The sequence below is a fragment of the Pseudoliparis swirei genome, chromosome 17, assembly GCF_029220125.1.
Source record: "Pseudoliparis swirei isolate HS2019 ecotype Mariana Trench chromosome 17, NWPU_hadal_v1, whole genome shotgun sequence".
NCBI lineage: Eukaryota > Metazoa > Chordata > Actinopteri > Perciformes > Liparidae > Pseudoliparis > Pseudoliparis swirei.
Genome location: NC_079404.1, coordinates 7,972,152 through 7,988,509, shown reverse-complemented (window position 1 = coordinate 7,988,509; position 16,358 = coordinate 7,972,152). Strand labels below are relative to the sequence as shown.

The following is a 16,358-nucleotide window of genomic DNA, read 5'->3' as shown; positions in this document are numbered from 1 at the left end:
GAACACAGGAATGAGTGACGCAACACGTTCCACATCTCATAAGCGCTCTGGCGGCTGTTATGGTGCACAGCGACACCAGATGGCAGCGTCGCTCCAGCTGTGGGGGGCCTCACCTCTCAGCATCGTGTGCTGGTGCTTGGCGGTGCAGATCAACCTGCTGATGCCATCAATCACTTGGCTTTTAGAGTCCAGGTCCTTTTCCTTGGGCTTCTTGCTGAGAAAAATCACTGTTGAGAGAAACAGGGAGGCATAAATAAACCATCTTCTACACATATTGGGGGTTCTTTTAGTACACCAATTGTACACATTGGAGTGGGTTGCTTGCTAGTTCTTGGAGTAAAAACATATTAAAACCTAAAATTAAATGACACATTTCAACAGCTTTTAGCCTGGCTCAAAATCTCACAAGATTGACGGCCGGTCTCAAAGGCACCCAGACACAATGCATTGTGGGGCTGCCGAGTAAGCTCACATCTCATGCTATTCTTGCTAATGTTGTATACATGCAGGCATTTCACAAGTACACAAACCCAACATACTATGCAGAGTGAACGCACTTTAGAAGTGTAATGCTAAATCTGCAGAGTACTTATCCGTCTCATGCAGGGACAAGTTTAGAACCAGAAAGACTCGTTACATGTTTTCCCAAAGTGTACCTTTCTTGTTCTTCTCCTTGGTGACCACAGTCATGGCCATGCTGGGTGGGGGGGTGAGTTCCCCTCCACAAGGCAGGCGGCTGACTTGCAGTGAACGGAAGTTACTCTTCAGGGTGTTCTTCAGTCCCACGTCTCTCTTATCTCCATCTTTCTTCTTCTCGGGGCCCTGCCACGTCCAGTAGTCCACCTGCAGCCCCATCACTTCACTGCCTGAACACGGAGAGCTACAGAGGCAAACAGGTCAAGTCAAAACACCCATGCACAGCCAACAGCAAGACATTTAAAAAAGAATAGGGCATGGTATTGTTGCTGATAATTATGTATGTGTATGCGTGTCATACCCAGTTCCAGAGAGGGCGGTGGACACAGACGGTGACTGTGGCGGGGTGCCCCCTATTTCCTTCCCATACGGACCAGCCGATGGGGGTGTTGGGGAGGACACGATGCTTGTGTTGACCCCCATTGCATCATCCGAATCCACTGTAAAGGGGGGGTGGGGGCACTTTTGTGTTTTAGGTTCCGGTCTCATCAATGGTGCAATGTTGAACACACTAAGCTGACCAAGTATTATGACACCTTAAAAAGCAAACAAAGCCCTTTCTTACTTGAAGTTGAGAGGCTTTGCTCCACAATCCCAACTTTCACAACCTGCAAGAATAAAAAATAAATTAAAAAAACACATAAGACTCGATGAAACAAAGAATCAGCAATTATTTCTGGCATTTTTCCATAGGCAAAATAAAATCTTACCCCAATAAATGGCACAAATTTCTGACAGGAGTCCTCATCAGGGCTGTAAACGAGACAGTAAAGAGGCTGCGATTATGACTAGACGTGAAGGGGAAGGGGCTTCAACACTCACACAAACACTCAATGGTCCTGGAGGGAAGATGGCTGTGGCATGACCCGCACCATGTCTCATTGCAGCAGAAATGGCACATGACTGGCTTGGGTGGAATGGTGTCATCTTGGGGTTATGTTACAATGAGATGAATAGGTGGTGGGACGCTCCTTACAACCAAGAGAAGAAGGGGTCTCATCAGCCAGTACTAGAAGTTATTTTTAAACATGGAACTAAAAGCTATAGTTTGGGCGCATCCGGAGTCTTTACACTACGAGTGTTGAGTCACCGGTGCAACAATACATGCCTAAACAAAGTTAGGGGGGGGAAAAACAGTACGGCAGTCATCATCAAATAAAGTTCAGTACACACGCAGACCACAGCAATTCAACAAATACACCAAGTGATTCAGCAGGGAGGCGTTGGAGATAGTGTTATCTTTCTACAAATCGCAGTGCTAGTCGCCGGTGATTCTCTACCAGTCTTTCGCAAGACTGCAAAATGGTAAACAGGTTGACGAGGAACGCTGTCGGCTCAAGTTCTTGTGGAGGCACACGACTAATAACCCAACAATCTTACCATTTCGATACATATTGCAAGGTCAGCCCCACAGCTGTAACATAATATAAATACAATATACAATTATACGCGGTAAAAAAGATATATTAAATTTGACAGCTGGTCCTGACTTTGTTTTATACATACATGCAGAAATACATGTTTTTCAGAGAAGTATTCCTGCAGGTTAGAATGAGAGGGAAATATCCCATTTATATTACCAATGGCATTATTTCTTTCAACTGATATTTCCGTCATTAATTGGCCTTGTAATAGTCAAAGCAGTCACAAATATTGAGTGAAAGTGGATCATTATATAGCCACTCCTAAGGGTGCGCCAATACACGTCGGGCAGCTCATTTTCAAGTCAATGTAAAATCTAAAAAAAATGCTTTGGGTCGATTAAAACGGTTGTTTGGCAAATCTTCATAGCAACAACACAGAGGACAGAATCCAAAGTAAGAATCAAAAGACACACCAAACCAAAGAAACAAGTCAGGACAGAGTGCAAAGTGAAGTTACAGTGAGTATCGAGTGTGAGAAGGGAAATGTTAAGACACAGCAAGGAGCTCAAGCCAAATGGAGGAAAGAAAATAGGGGGGGTGTCAAAACCAAAACCAAGAGTTGAATTAGATACCTGATGTAAAAATCAAAATACAAACTTCTTTTCCTTGAATGCAAATCAAAAGGGAGAGGGGGAAGAAGGAATGCAACAGTGTTAAAACTGTGTGTTGTGCCTTCTGACCAATAGGGAGTTGTTCTTACAAACAGGGGAGGTTGTTTGGTCAAACATCAGAAAGAAAACTACAACAAATGCACACAGAAATGCGACGGACTGTCTGTTGAGTGTGTCTGTGACTGAAAGACCGCTTCCACAAAGGCAATCTTCAACCCAGTCGTCTTAGGCCTGCACTGCTCTATGAAATATGAGTATCAGTTTTACTTAAAATGGACCAGAGGACATCGTCTCCTGGACTCCTTTCTGCATGTCAGAATAAAATCTAACCTGTGGCGCACTATCACCACTAATCACAGCAAACTGGTGTGTGTGTTTGATTTATGAATGTACCCGCTTGCATGCATATGTATTTCAACAGCTTCCTGAGGCATTTCTATTTTATTTGTTCTAGGATTCATTTTCAATAAGACAATAGACATGTTGGACATTAATATCGGTAACCACACGTTCAAAGTCATGCTTTAAAAAGAGCACAAAAACATACGTGCTTACACATACAAACATATGCAGTATGCTCAAACCTAAACAATTAAAAGGTGACTTTACCTCTTCTGTTTGTAGGTGAGCATTGCTTCTGAGATGGGGAACTGGTGGGACACGTTGGCACCGACCAGATATTGAACGACTCGTCCTGCTACATCGATGTTGTCTGCACGGAGCGGGGAACAGATTGTTAAGAACACGGTTTTCCCGTGGCAGCAGTGGATACTTTACAGGGAGGAGGAATAATGCCATAATCTAGAGCCATTCGCTGTACTGCAGCAGGCTCTAGCTGTCTTTTGTAATTGGAGGAAATTCTCTTTCTCCCATCAATGAGCCCCTGACCCAATTTCTCTCCCTTTCAAGTTTGCAGAACATTAGATATGCAGACTTGCTTTGTAGACAGAATCCGGAGCTATGCATCCTACCTGAGGCGGGTCTTTCCGTCCGGCAGAACAGCTCCCTCCATGCAGTGTCCATAAAGATGCTGTTGAACCGGCTGTCAAAGGAGGCCACATACTTTGCCAGGGGATGAGAACCTGGAGTTCAAAGAAAAAGATACAGTAGAAGTACAAAACAAAGCTGAAAACCATGTAGTATTCATACCAATCCCGGATAACTTACCGATGGGGATCACCAGGAAGCGAATGTAGCTTAGCCAGTCAGGTGTCTTGTTGGCCAGCTGCTCCACGAAGAACCTCAGGATGGTGCTGAGGTAACTCTGATCGCCTGCCACCGCCACCTTCATCGTCGGCGGTGTCTGTGCATTGCAGTTACAGCTTCGTGGGTAAAGAGGGGCAATGAGTAATTAGGAGGAAGAGAGAGTTCCAAATCATGAAAGATGCGAGTCAGAGTGTGTGTGTGAGAGACTCTGTAGCCGTCTGAAGATTTGTATCTCAACAGGGTTTTTCCCGGTTCAGAACCGGTGTCACCTTTTGTTTTTGAAAGGCGGATGTTTGTAATAGCAGGTACCTGCAAGTATTTATGAAGTTGCACCGGATATTGCAACAGCTTTTGAATCCTAATTCTACAACAACAGACAGAAGACCAATTGCATCTTAATAAAAAAATTAAATAAAGAAAACTCAACCTAGTCAAGCTTAGTCTCAAATTAAACTCTTCAGTTAATTTCAAGCTGTGTTTTTCTAATAGTGTTACAAATCAAAATATTAACTAAGATTATAATGTTCAATAACAGAACGGAATCTAAATACATATGGTCTTTAAATAGGAGAACAGGTTGACTGAAGACCAGGTGTGTAAAGAACAAAAAAGTTATGCTTCAGCTGGACCAAAAAGAGAAAACAGGTTTAACGGATGCCGCGTGGCAGACTGGTAGTGAGAAGACGAGCAGCCGAACAGATGGATCCCAGAAAGGGAGAAGGAGGTTTGAACTTCAGCTTTTTGTGGCAAAACGAGCACATTCTAATAGAGCGACTTTCTAGGACAGAGAGCAGCGTGAGCGATAGCGCCCTGGAATTCTCTGGCAACGGGCCACCATAAACATACAGTTTGGCCTGGAGTACTCCGCCATAACAGGCATTGAGACAACACTGCGTGGGGGTCGATGTCATTCAACCAATGTGTGTGTATTTGTTTGTGTGTGTGTGTGTGTACAACTCACAATCTCTGGATGCGAGTGACGATGGTGTTGAAGGCAGCCTGAACATCGGCAGCAGAGCAGGTGGACACAATGGGCTGGCCCTGCTCATGGAGCAACTCGGACACATACTGCACAGAGAAAACATACATAAGAGGAACACGGTGGGTTAATGGGTGTGCAAGAAATCAGGGTGGATCGGGTTGGAAAGACAGCGGGAGAAACATGCTACTGCGGTACATCAGTACTCTTTTGTATTTCTGTCTTTGTGCGACAATGTCAGGAAATAAGTGTAGCAAGTCCAGTGAGGTTTCGAGCTTGTTGAGGAGATGAACAACACACACCTGTCCCTGCCACTCCACGGTGTTGATGAGGATGATGCTCTCTGGCAGGCGTTCGTCAGAGATGAGGATCTGGTTCAGCTGGTCATACACAGACTTCCTGGGAACCTGGGAGACAAACGAGAAGCCGAGAGTCTGAGCTAGGGCTGCAAAAACGAATCAATAAAAAACGATTATTAAAATAGTTGGCAACGAATTTCATTATCGATTTGGTGTGTCGCATGATTATAACGGCACTTAATAAGTCGCGGAGATGTTTGAGTATAACAAAACAAAAGTTGAGCGAATAGCGCAGCAACAGAATAAAGAGCAGAGCGGAGGTAGAGGACCAGAATGCTGAGTTGCGAAACCCAATCAGCGCTGAGACGCTCCGCCGTAGGTAAATATAACTGGCTGCTGCTCCTCTAGTAGCGCTGGAAGTGGAAGTCATCCAGACATAGTCGATGACATTCACTGAGCAGTGTGCGCCTACGATTGATGATATGTATAAATATATATATATTAGGGCTGTCAGCGTTAACGCGTTAATCTATGCGATTAATTTGGCCGCGTTAACGCACGGCAGTACGGTTTGACACTGTTTCCGTTTTTAAAACAATTAGTTCTCCGCGAAAATAAGGAGCAGAAATCAGTTTAACTCGTGGATGAATCAGTCGGGTTTCCTCCTGCTCCTCCTTCCTCACGTCTCCCCCTCTGATACACAGAGGAACGAAGGGGCGACGTGTCGGGTGACGCGGCGCGGAAAGAACTCGTCACACGAAACCTTCAACGTGATTTGTCAATCCGTTTGTCTGTCAACATTTCGGGAAAAAAACAACCAATGAACACTCAGTAAATCACAAAGGACCTCCCACCTCACAGATGAGGCTCATTTAGCAGCCTGTCAGTCAGAGAACCAGAGAACACGGCGCGAGGACAATGAGCCTATTACAGAGCTGAGATTGTTCTGGAATGTTTGATGTATAACACGTGGGGGTGTGTCACATGCAGAAGACTTTAAACGGTGAATTTAATTTATTTTGTAAAATGTATAAAATGAGCCCAGCCTCCAGAGGGTTAACGTGACATATTTGAATGTCAGTCAGTTACCAAGGCCACTGGTTCTGTTGCTGTTCAATGTTAAAGATGACAGGACCAATGGGGTCTCAATATATATATATTTTTTACTAATCTGATGTTTCACTGAAGAAACAATTTATCATCCACGATATTAAATACCTCGCTGGCACTGTATATGTAGGAGCCTCTTTGAAAACACAGCTCTGTGTGAAGTTTTGTCTTTAAAAAGAAGGAAAAAACTTTTAATCGCGATTAATTAATCGCAATTTCAAAATGTGCGATTAATTAGTTAATTTTTTTTAAGCGATTGACAGCACTAATATATATATATATAATATTTATGTTATGAACCCAAACACGAGGGCGTTAGATGTTACGACGTGTGTGGGATTTCCACAAGAAGTATAACGTAGAAATAGTGGTTAATTCTTCCGTGGTGTATGGCGGAAATGATTTTTCAACAGAGTAAAGCAACAGAGATAAGCCACGCCCTCTCACCGACACGAAGGACGCAAGTAAACCACAAATAGTCGGGCGAGTAAACTCACGCAGGTAAAGCGTTGTCAGTTCTGTTTTTGACAGGGTTCATACACATGTTGACCAATGGATTTCCATGACTTTAAACACAATTTCCATGACCAAACATTTTGTGAAATCTCGGTGTATACATGAAAAAAGAAGATGTAATATTTAAACTTACAATGAGAATTCCAAAGCATACAGTATACACAGCATAAATAAACATGAATATCCAAAATTTGCATGACTTCCAAACTTTTCATATTTTCATTTTTTTAATGACTTTTCCAGGCCTGGAAAGAAACATTTTAAAATTCCATGACTTTTCCAGTTTTTCCACAACTGTACGAAACCGGTTTTGAAAAAAGGTTTGAAAATGACAGTTTAAAAAAAAAAATCTGATTAATCAATAAATCTAAAAAAGTCAACAGATTAATCGATTCTTAAAATAATTGTGAGTTGCAACCCTAGGAGTACATCTCCATCCGACTAAAAATATATGTGAAGAACACATCGGCAAAATGCTCACCTGTGCCATTAGCCGTGAGTCCGGGGAGCACTCGCTCTCCATGCTGCTGGTCCTGTCGCTCTGGGCCTTGGAGTTCTGTCTGTCCTTCATGGAGGTGCTGCGGGGGCGCCTCTGTAGCCTGTTCTCCACTTTGCTGGGAAGGAGCCAAAAACACAAGGAGCTCAAAGTATTGACCGACGGAGCAGGAAACCTAATCGACTGGGCTCAGAAGTTAACCACTTAAAAAAAGAATAATCTAACGCAGTTTATGTACATACATGAGGACACAACATTATCTTGTGTGCATGTTTGCAGATGGACGATTGGCAATCTACCTGGGAGACATGTGGTTTTGGGACTCCGTCTTGCAGAGCTTGCCAACAGTGTTAGTCACCCGTTCAGTGTTGACATCCCAGCTGCTTGTCTCCCCCGGCCCTGGACCTGGCCCGGGACCCGGCCCCTTGTCGTCAGTCTCGGGCTCCTAAAGCAAAAGAGGGAGAGGGAGCAAAGATGAGCCAAGGGCGCGAGAGTCATACAACACAGGCGCCGTCATGTCCCATCACCACTACTACAGTCATCGTCTCATGCAGGTCTTGGTGTGCACTCTGTAGTCTTTCTGAGCTTTTGCATCTGCAGCGAGGATTTTAAGAGCAAGAGTTAAGAGTTGAGGCGGGGAGGGAGAGAGGTGCTTGCCTGGTAAATAATTGAGCTGTGCTTTTCAGGTCGGATGATGCAAGCCCAACAACAACAAAATAAAGATTTTTCTTTAAAGTTGTGGTTTATTAGCAGGTGGCAGGGGAAACACGGTTCCTGCAGTTGCTAACTTTGAACTGGGTTAGTTGAGCAGAGCGACAGGAGGGGGTGCCAGGGTAGGCTGACCCGACAGCACAAAGACAACAGCAAACACTAACAATCCTCTTTCTTCAGTCAGGATTTATCCAGCATGGGGCCACCTTGTCTCCACTGATCCTTATTTGATGACTGTGCCATTTGGTTCATCCGCCCTTGCATACTCTCTCCCGCTTCGCTCCCCCCCAGAAAACAAATAAGACTCATGGGAGGAAAGGGTACTAAAGTGGAGAGGGTGGAAAAAAATAATCTGAGAAAAAGAAACTCAAGGAAATGCAATTAAAAACAAACGAGTACAACAACTGTTGTTCCAAACACATACCCCAACGATTGTATCTGTGACGCTGTCATCTTGGTATCGGGCGCCTTGCAATTTACATCTGTCCACGGTCAGAAAGTCTCCAGTCTGCAGGGTAAACACACATGTATTAGACCATTTTAACCACGGAGGTCACTTCTCTGGTGAAAACAATCACAAAATGTCACAGCTCCATAATGCAGTGCCATGCTCCATCTGCTCATGTCAAGACTGAACACTCTTAATGCGTAACTGGCCAATTTCACAGTGGCAGCTCGACAGTCAAGCTTGGTGACAGTGGCAGAGCTGGGTAGTATAAATATCTCTAAAAGCTCATATATGTGTTACCAAGATGCTTAAGCCCCCAAAAGAATAACGAACACACTGCTGTGCTCAAGTTCAACTTATGGAAAGTGTTTATGTGCATCTCGTAACATCTAGCATACTTTATTTAAATATTACACCAAAGACTTTCCATTTCGCCTGCAAGATTGGTTTATGAAGTTCGACTGAAGACATTTATTGAGCAAAATAGAGGGCTAGATAGAGCAGTCTCAAATTGCCTGGGCTTTTTTATTTTTTATTACAGGCCAAAATGGAAATCGGATTTCCCGATGTTTATAAACGTCACTCTCTCTCCAAACATCACACTCAACATGTGTCTCTCTCTCTCTCTCTTTCTCTGTCCTTGTTGTTTCCACCGGGGCATAAATCTCTGAATAGTAGTTCAGGCATTGCTCCATCCAATCTTCTCGGAGCATATTGTGTGCGTGTATGTGTGTGTGTGTGTGTGTTGATGGTGGTGGAGAGGTCGTTATGTTTCCGTCCTTATAAATACGAGAGGGCTGTGGGGGTGAATAGGGTACGGACTGCAGCCCACCCCTATCATCCTCATCCTCTGCAGGGGAAGGAGCTGCATTGTAATCATGCTCAGAATAGTATGGTCCTTGGGAATCCCTGAACCACAGCAAGCAGAGAGGACTGCCAGACATTTAAACACTGTCCAGGGGCAATTCCTTTATGCAACAATGTGTACAACAAGAACCTCCCCAGCAACCGAGAGGCGGACCTTTATCTGGGATTTATGAGGCATCTGATGTTTTTTTTTTTTGGAGTGATCAACTTACAGGACACAAAAGCTCTCTCTGCTGGCTTTTTTGGCTGTGCACACTCCCAATTTCTGTCTGGGAGCTGGAGTGAGACATCCCTTCAAAAAACGGCCTGAAAGCAAAAACAAAGATTTGAATTCGAAAAAATTAACTCATAAATAATAACAATAAATCTATGAAATCAAACTAAAAACAGCATAAAGATGTGTAATCAGAAACAATTTGATATATATAAATACTTAGAGTATTTCAGAAAAGATGGTCTTTGAGGAAAGAGGTTGAGTTCAGGCATACTTGAGTTTGGGCTTGGGCGTGCTCAGGACGCTCTCGTTGTCCTCCATCTCTGGCCCACTGTCACTCTGGTTGTACACCTCCAGACTGTCGTAGAGTAGGTCCAGATCCTCCTCCACTTCCTGGGTCTGGTCAACTGGGTCAGAGTCCAGAACCTGCCACACGGGAAAAACTCCATCAATACATCAGGAAACAGTAATCAGGGATTTCGTTAACACGGCCAAGGATAGAGGGAGTGACTGGTGCTCTCCATTAGCTAATCACGTTCACAGCTGGGCTAATGGAGCTTAAAGAATGTCACTGAAGGTTGTAAAATGACAAAATCTATGCTATAAATACATCCCTGCCTTGGTCGTAAGCAGGTCAATTAAAAGGTAAGTGATTGCTAGGGGAGTGCTAAGGTGCTGAGCCTTGATCTGCCAGCTGCACAGTGGGAAGGTATATCATAGGAACTGCACACAGGCAGGCTTGTGGACTAATCAGGTGATTAATGCCACTCCATAAGTGCAGAAGCTGGACGGGAGCAGATAAACAGTCTGTCCCCTCTCCTTCTCCTGGCTATGTATGCACAGTGCCCAGCCACAAGGAAGGGATGAGAGACAGGGGACGTGATGAAAGATTAACAGGCCACCTGGAGCTTCTAGAAAACACAACTCAGATGGCCTAGACTCGAGGCCCTAGAGCAAACATGGGCAAACTACGGCCCGCGGGCCACATCCGGCCCGTTAAGCTTTTTAATCCGGCCCGCCGAACTTGTCCAAATCGCAACTTTGTTTACTTCCGGTGTGCGTTGGCGCGGAAAGTACTCATCACACAAAACCCTTCACCATGATTTGTCTGTCAACATTTTTCGAAAAAAACAACCAATGAACACTCAGTAAATCACAAGGGACCCGCCCACCACACAGGTGAGACTCATTTAGAAACAGCTGCAGTGATTTTGGCGAGCAGCGCGGAGCCTCGGAGGAGCTGCAAAGCCACGAGGAGGAACACGCAGCCAGAAGAGAGCCACTTGGACCGGGTAAGAGTCTTTACTACACGTTACGTGTCCCGGTGTCCGTAACTTGTGCGCGGTGCTGACTAGTCTTGTATTTTACAGAGAGGATTCACCAGCGCCTGCAGCTCCACCTGCCCGGCCAGCAGAGAGGACACGATGACATGATGTTATTATAGTGAAGCCATATTGTAAATAGTCTGTCAATAGTTGTGTTCTGTTTTCTATTTCACAACATGTATATAATGTGGAATTTTTTTTTAATGTACAATACATATTTATATATAAAAAAAAAAATGTAATGGTCATTTTTTATTTGCACACACCCCATGAAACTTTATCTGCAATATGAAGTCATTTCTCAGTCCCATCTTTATCATTTTGGTGAATGTGTGACAGACCACATCATTTTTACAAAAAAAACGTATATACAAAATTTGGTTTTCCTCATTTAATTCAATTCAGTTTATTTGTAATTACAAATTTGTCTCGGAGTGCTTTACAATCTGTACATTTAGACATCCCTGACCTTTGACCTCACATCGGATCAGGAACAACTCCCAAATAACCCTTCAGGGGGAAAAGGGAAGAAACCTTCAGGAGAGAACAGAGGAGGATCCCTCTCCAGGATGGACAGGTGCAATTACATGAATCTACCATTGTATTCAGATATTTCACTGCTTTTGTGAACCTATGACCTTTGGTAAACCAATTTCAAACACCAAAACAATTCGTCCACATGAGTAAAGGTGTGTTTTCAGAAGAGATATGAATAATTTTTAAAAATCGAATCAATCGTCAGCTTTAGGGTCATATTTTCTCGAGTAAAGCGCTGTCAGTCTGTTTGTGACGGGTTCATACACATGCTGACCAGATGACGCTGCACATCGCCCTCAATTTAAAGACCCTTTTCTAGTTTCTGCTGCAGGCAGGATATTTAATACAGTCTATCTCTCAGGACAATCCGTCCATTATTTTGCGGGGTTTAAAACAATTAGAAATTATTGAGCTTGAGTATGTCGTTGGGTAATAATTTGTTTTGAATGTTGAAAGTGATTCCATTGATCTTTCCAGTAAATGTTTTTACTTTAACTTTGCACCTTAAATTGAAATGTATAAAAAAGACGCAATCTCCAGGTTTAATAAATTACATTGCGTGTCCAAATGCTCCTGGCCCGGCCCCTGTCACATTTTAGAACCGATTGTGGCCCGCAGGTCAAAAAGTTTGCCCACCCCTGCCCTAGAGGCTTTTCTAAGCATCCCGTGGTTACATCACTCGCATAGGTTTTTTTAGTCCAACTTTTTTAAAAAAAAGGTAAATATAAATTTAAAAGGTCTGAAAACCTGCAGTTTTAAACAGCCATATCCTTTTCTCATGTGATTGAGTTTTTAGGAGTCAGAAAAAATGACACAAGGCAACAGATATCTCAATTACTCCAATACCTTTCAAAGTTCAATGAAAATTATTATCATCATAATGGCGTAACACAGATGATGTACGGTGTGGGGTTGCACAGTTGGTTGACTTACTGCTGATGACCGGATTACAAGCCATTATGTAGAATCCGCAGAAACATTTATTGGAAAAGGACTTGAGATGAAAAACACATACCGTAACACAAAAAGCATACAGGCTGACATTTATCAAAAGATTAAGTAGTGGAGTATTAGGGATGGGTATCGTTTGGGTTTTTTCCGATACCGGTGCTAAACCGGTACTTTTAAAACGATACCGGTGCCTAAACGGTGCCTGAACCGATACTTTTTTTTTTAAATGCACAATGAGGACATTAAAAACCTCTTCGGCCATATTCCCTGTAGAAGCCGTTATCATGGAGCACTGACAAACAATGGATATCAGACTGTTAACATACACAATATATGTTCTCCATTATATGATGTGATATGTATTGTCATGTGCAGACTTTATAGAGTTAATCCTGTCACTGTTTTGATGGGCAAAGAGAACAACCAATCAGAGGTACTGAAGATGACACGTGACAAATAAAGTTTTGCTTCTGACAGCGAGAGTTACACTGAAACAAAGTGATGCCCCACGGTCTTTATTCCTCCATCATTATATTCCCGGTAACACCGGGTATACAGCCGGGACCGCTGGACATCAACACATCTGCTAGCAGACTGTCACGCTCATAGCTAGCGCTAGCTACGAGCTAGCGTTAGCTACGAGCTAGTTTAAACATGGTTATAATGGCTAATTTATTATTTCTTGGGCTACTTTTATGAATGCAAGACTTGCAATCAACGATATGGTACTAATCTGAGTTAAGGCTGCTCGTCATCATCGGTCTCCACGTGTTCAGAGGACTGTCTCCCCATCGCGCCCAGCCTGACACTGGTGTGCTCCACACGGGTTCACGTAGTCACCAGGGTTGCCAGGTCTGTGTGACAAAACCAGCCCAATGGCCAATAAAACCAGCCCAAAAACCAGCCCAATATCAGAACTCAAAATATGCCCGTGCCAAACCATATTCACTGCTTTTAAAGTCCAACAGCATTGCTATCATTGCCAAATGTATGTAATATCTACAAAGTAACACCAAATGTTTAGTATGCCAGCATTAAAAGCAGTTTTCCCTAAACAGTTATTTCACCTAGGTCCTAAAATGGCCTTTTGTAATTAGATACAGTATATTATCAGAAGTAAAATATAGCTCTGTGAGTGCCGTGTGTGTATGTGGGCGTGTCCATGTCCATGTGTGTACGTGCTGATCTGGAGTCAGTTTGGTAGGATTTGGGTATAAATAAATTATTTCATTTAAAATATGGATTTTTATTTAAAGATATTCATGTAATTTGCATGCAAAATAGGTCTACCCGAACCAGCGGACAAAAAATTCAACCCACGGCAACACTTCAAAAGTAGCCCAATTCCGCGGGAAAACCGCGGACCTGGCAACACTGGTAGTCACACACCGCGCATGCCTCCGCTGTTAAACTTAAATATGATAGGCTATCGTAACCTGCTGACAGGGCGGAATCACCTGAGAAGTTCACAACAATAGTTTTTTTCAATTTCAATCGGCTCAGGCACCAGAAAGAAGCACCGAAATGTGCGTTGCGTTTCGGTCCAGGTAATACCGGTTGTATTGGAACCGGTACCACATTGGCACCGGTTTCCGGTACCCAACCCTATGGAGTATAAGGGTCGTTAATGAGTTCTGCTAATGTAAACGTATGAATCATACATCCATGAGCACAAAGGCATCCGAGAGCCATAATGACGCTTGTGCCTCTGTTGTGGTGACGATTCTTCTCCAGTCAGAGGTACATTAGCGGCAGCAATATGCCGTTTAGTCAGTCAATACCGAGATTGTTTTCCTCTGCCCTGAAACCAATTTAACAACCGATATGTTTCACAGCTCCATAACAGACGGACGGAGAGATTCCAGGAGGGTGACCTGGGAAATAATGCTGCACCCCACGGAATATTTGCTTCGATATTGAACATATTTTCAGGTCAAAAAAAGCAATTATACTTTTCACACTCACCTCATCCGTTACCTTGAACCTCTTCAGCAAGGCCACAAACTTCTGCTTGAAGTTAGGTTGCTGGAACAGAAAATAAATAAATGTAATTAGGAGGAAGAAAAAAATAAAAAGGGAATAACTGTCATCATTAATTACACATTACAGCTGGGCTCGGGCTTATCGGTTCTCATAGTAACCGTCTACTGGATTACTAATTCACAACCACTCTATGTAAGGACCATAATGATCAGTCCAGTAAGCCCACAGGGTTCATTTACATGCTCATCCACATCGTCCTAATGGCTCGGATAAATGGAACACAGTGTGTGCTTTCCTTAAAAAGCTTGTAGAACAGCAAAAACGGGTCTTAAATTACTCTCACGGTCAATGATTGGCGAGCATAAAACTCCATGTGTTGGAAAAGGAGGCAACTAACCCTGGTCATGGAGGTCGTTCGGATCATTTTCCTCCGGGCTTTCTTGGGTTTCCTCACCTCGTCGTCTTCATCACTGACCTGGCCATGAACTGCATCATCACTGGCTTCCTGCTCCGACGAGTAGCTGTCATCGTCCTCCTCAGAATAGTTATCCATGTCTGGGGAGCGGTCTAATAACAGCATAAAAACGTCAAAACACAGGGATACATGTGTAGCATTATATGAGCCACAATGTGCAAATGCAAATTTGCAGGTTTACCATGGCCACATTTTTGGAAAACGTGGGCTGAGCGAAAGGGAGTTTACACAGCGAATGATTTCCAAGGTCACTGACTTATCAGTGCTGAACCCCTCTCTAGGAATGACTCTCGGAAGTAATTGTTCTGAGTGAAAACAAGTCTCCTAAACTCAATAGGAAATCATGTTCTCATATTGACACTGGAAAGCACAATGAGTTGAATGTAAAAAACAAGTATAATTCTCTGATATTGTGGATCAGATTTTTTGTGTATCAAATTATTTTGACTACTTGGCATGAATAATGAACTACGGTAATGGCAAAATAATATCTGTGCACATAATCAAATGCTTAATGTGAGCACTGAAATTGTATTATTAAAATGTTATTACATGCTAATTAGATTGTAGAGCTCTTTTTGCAATTTGTGTCACAAAAGATTTTTTTAATGACATTTCAGCAGTTTTATTATTGTTAAATATCAGCCAAATTCCTAAAGATGCTGTTTTTACTGCACATTTGACAGCTGAAGACTGATCAGGTGATGGAAGATGTTTTTGTTCTTAACAGCAAATTCAGACTTCATTTCGCCTTTGAAACATCTTGTTCTGTGTTCCAAGATGAGATGGATGTTATTAAGGATCACTGTAGAGGAGAAAGGCGAAAGATAAACATCTTTCCTTCCCTCAGAGTGTCAATCGCATAATACTTGGTGCATGAGCTCATCGGTTATGTTTGAGCGGCCTCTTTGATAACATCCAGAATAGCGAGGGATCAGCATGGTAGGATGAAGGCGCAAAGTCAGAGCAGGGCCCAATAGTTCTCTGCGTCTAGAATTAGAACAGTGTAAGGTAATAGGCCCTAAATATTCTCTCAAATCAACATTACAACCATAGCTGAGGAGAATAACATATTTTTGGCCATAGGTCAGGTTGGGATTAATGGAGTTTATTCTGTCCTCAGTTGGGAAATAGGAGCCATGTGGAAGGAGGGAAGAGAGGGGCCTGGACAGGAAGGGCTGGCTCCAGTGTGATGGCTGAAATTAAATACAGGATTTGACCGGGCAGCATTTGTCTAACAGACATTAAGGCAATGGTTCTCAAACTGTGGGGCGGGATGCTCAAGTGGGGCGCCGAGGTATTACAGGTGGGGTGCGGAGGCAGTACGGAGAAGATATTAGAGAGAGAAGAGTTACGGCATTAACAGGTTAGGCTTTCGCATGCGCGATCGCAACGTCACAGATGGTGCGCAGACCATCGCAGGTAAAGGGAAAGGCTTGCAGGCGCTGATCAAGAGTGTTTTACCAATGTGCAATGAACACAATGTGTCATACACAGAGAAGCTCTTGAT

The 16,358-nt window shown here is 43.3% G+C and overlaps 1 protein-coding gene across 3 annotated transcripts in view; it reads right to left on the bottom strand.

Moving 5' to 3' along the window:
- Positions 1 to 16,358, bottom strand: part of LOC130206886 (phosphofurin acidic cluster sorting protein 2-like) — a 56,143-nt gene that overhangs the window by 2,701 nt on the left and 37,084 nt on the right. The window contains exons 6-23 of one of the 3 annotated variants that reach the window (XM_056435126.1): positions 14,849 to 14,940; positions 14,356 to 14,415; positions 9,852 to 10,003; positions 9,576 to 9,669; positions 8,473 to 8,556; positions 7,637 to 7,782; positions 7,323 to 7,455; positions 5,219 to 5,323; positions 4,899 to 5,005; positions 3,899 to 4,053; positions 3,703 to 3,813; positions 3,341 to 3,443; positions 2,693 to 2,725; positions 1,407 to 1,449; positions 1,262 to 1,304; positions 998 to 1,136; positions 657 to 880; positions 114 to 227 (exon numbers count right to left, since the gene is read on the bottom strand). In XM_056435126.1, the coding sequence (XP_056291101.1) occupies positions 114 to 227; positions 657 to 880; positions 998 to 1,136; positions 1,262 to 1,304; positions 1,407 to 1,449; positions 2,693 to 2,725; positions 3,341 to 3,443; positions 3,703 to 3,813; positions 3,899 to 4,053; positions 4,899 to 5,005; positions 5,219 to 5,323; positions 7,323 to 7,455; positions 7,637 to 7,782; positions 8,473 to 8,556; positions 9,576 to 9,669; positions 9,852 to 10,003; positions 14,356 to 14,415; positions 14,849 to 14,940 (1,938 nt within the window). Of the gene's footprint in view, positions 1 to 113; positions 228 to 656; positions 881 to 997; positions 1,137 to 1,261; positions 1,305 to 1,406; positions 1,450 to 2,692; positions 2,726 to 3,340; positions 3,444 to 3,702; positions 3,814 to 3,898; positions 4,054 to 4,898; positions 5,006 to 5,218; positions 5,324 to 7,322; positions 7,456 to 7,636; positions 7,783 to 8,472; positions 8,557 to 9,575; positions 9,670 to 9,851; positions 10,004 to 14,355; positions 14,416 to 14,770; positions 14,941 to 16,358 lie in introns of all 3 variants that reach the window. The other 2 variants (XM_056435124.1, XM_056435125.1) reach the window with 2 other exon arrangements.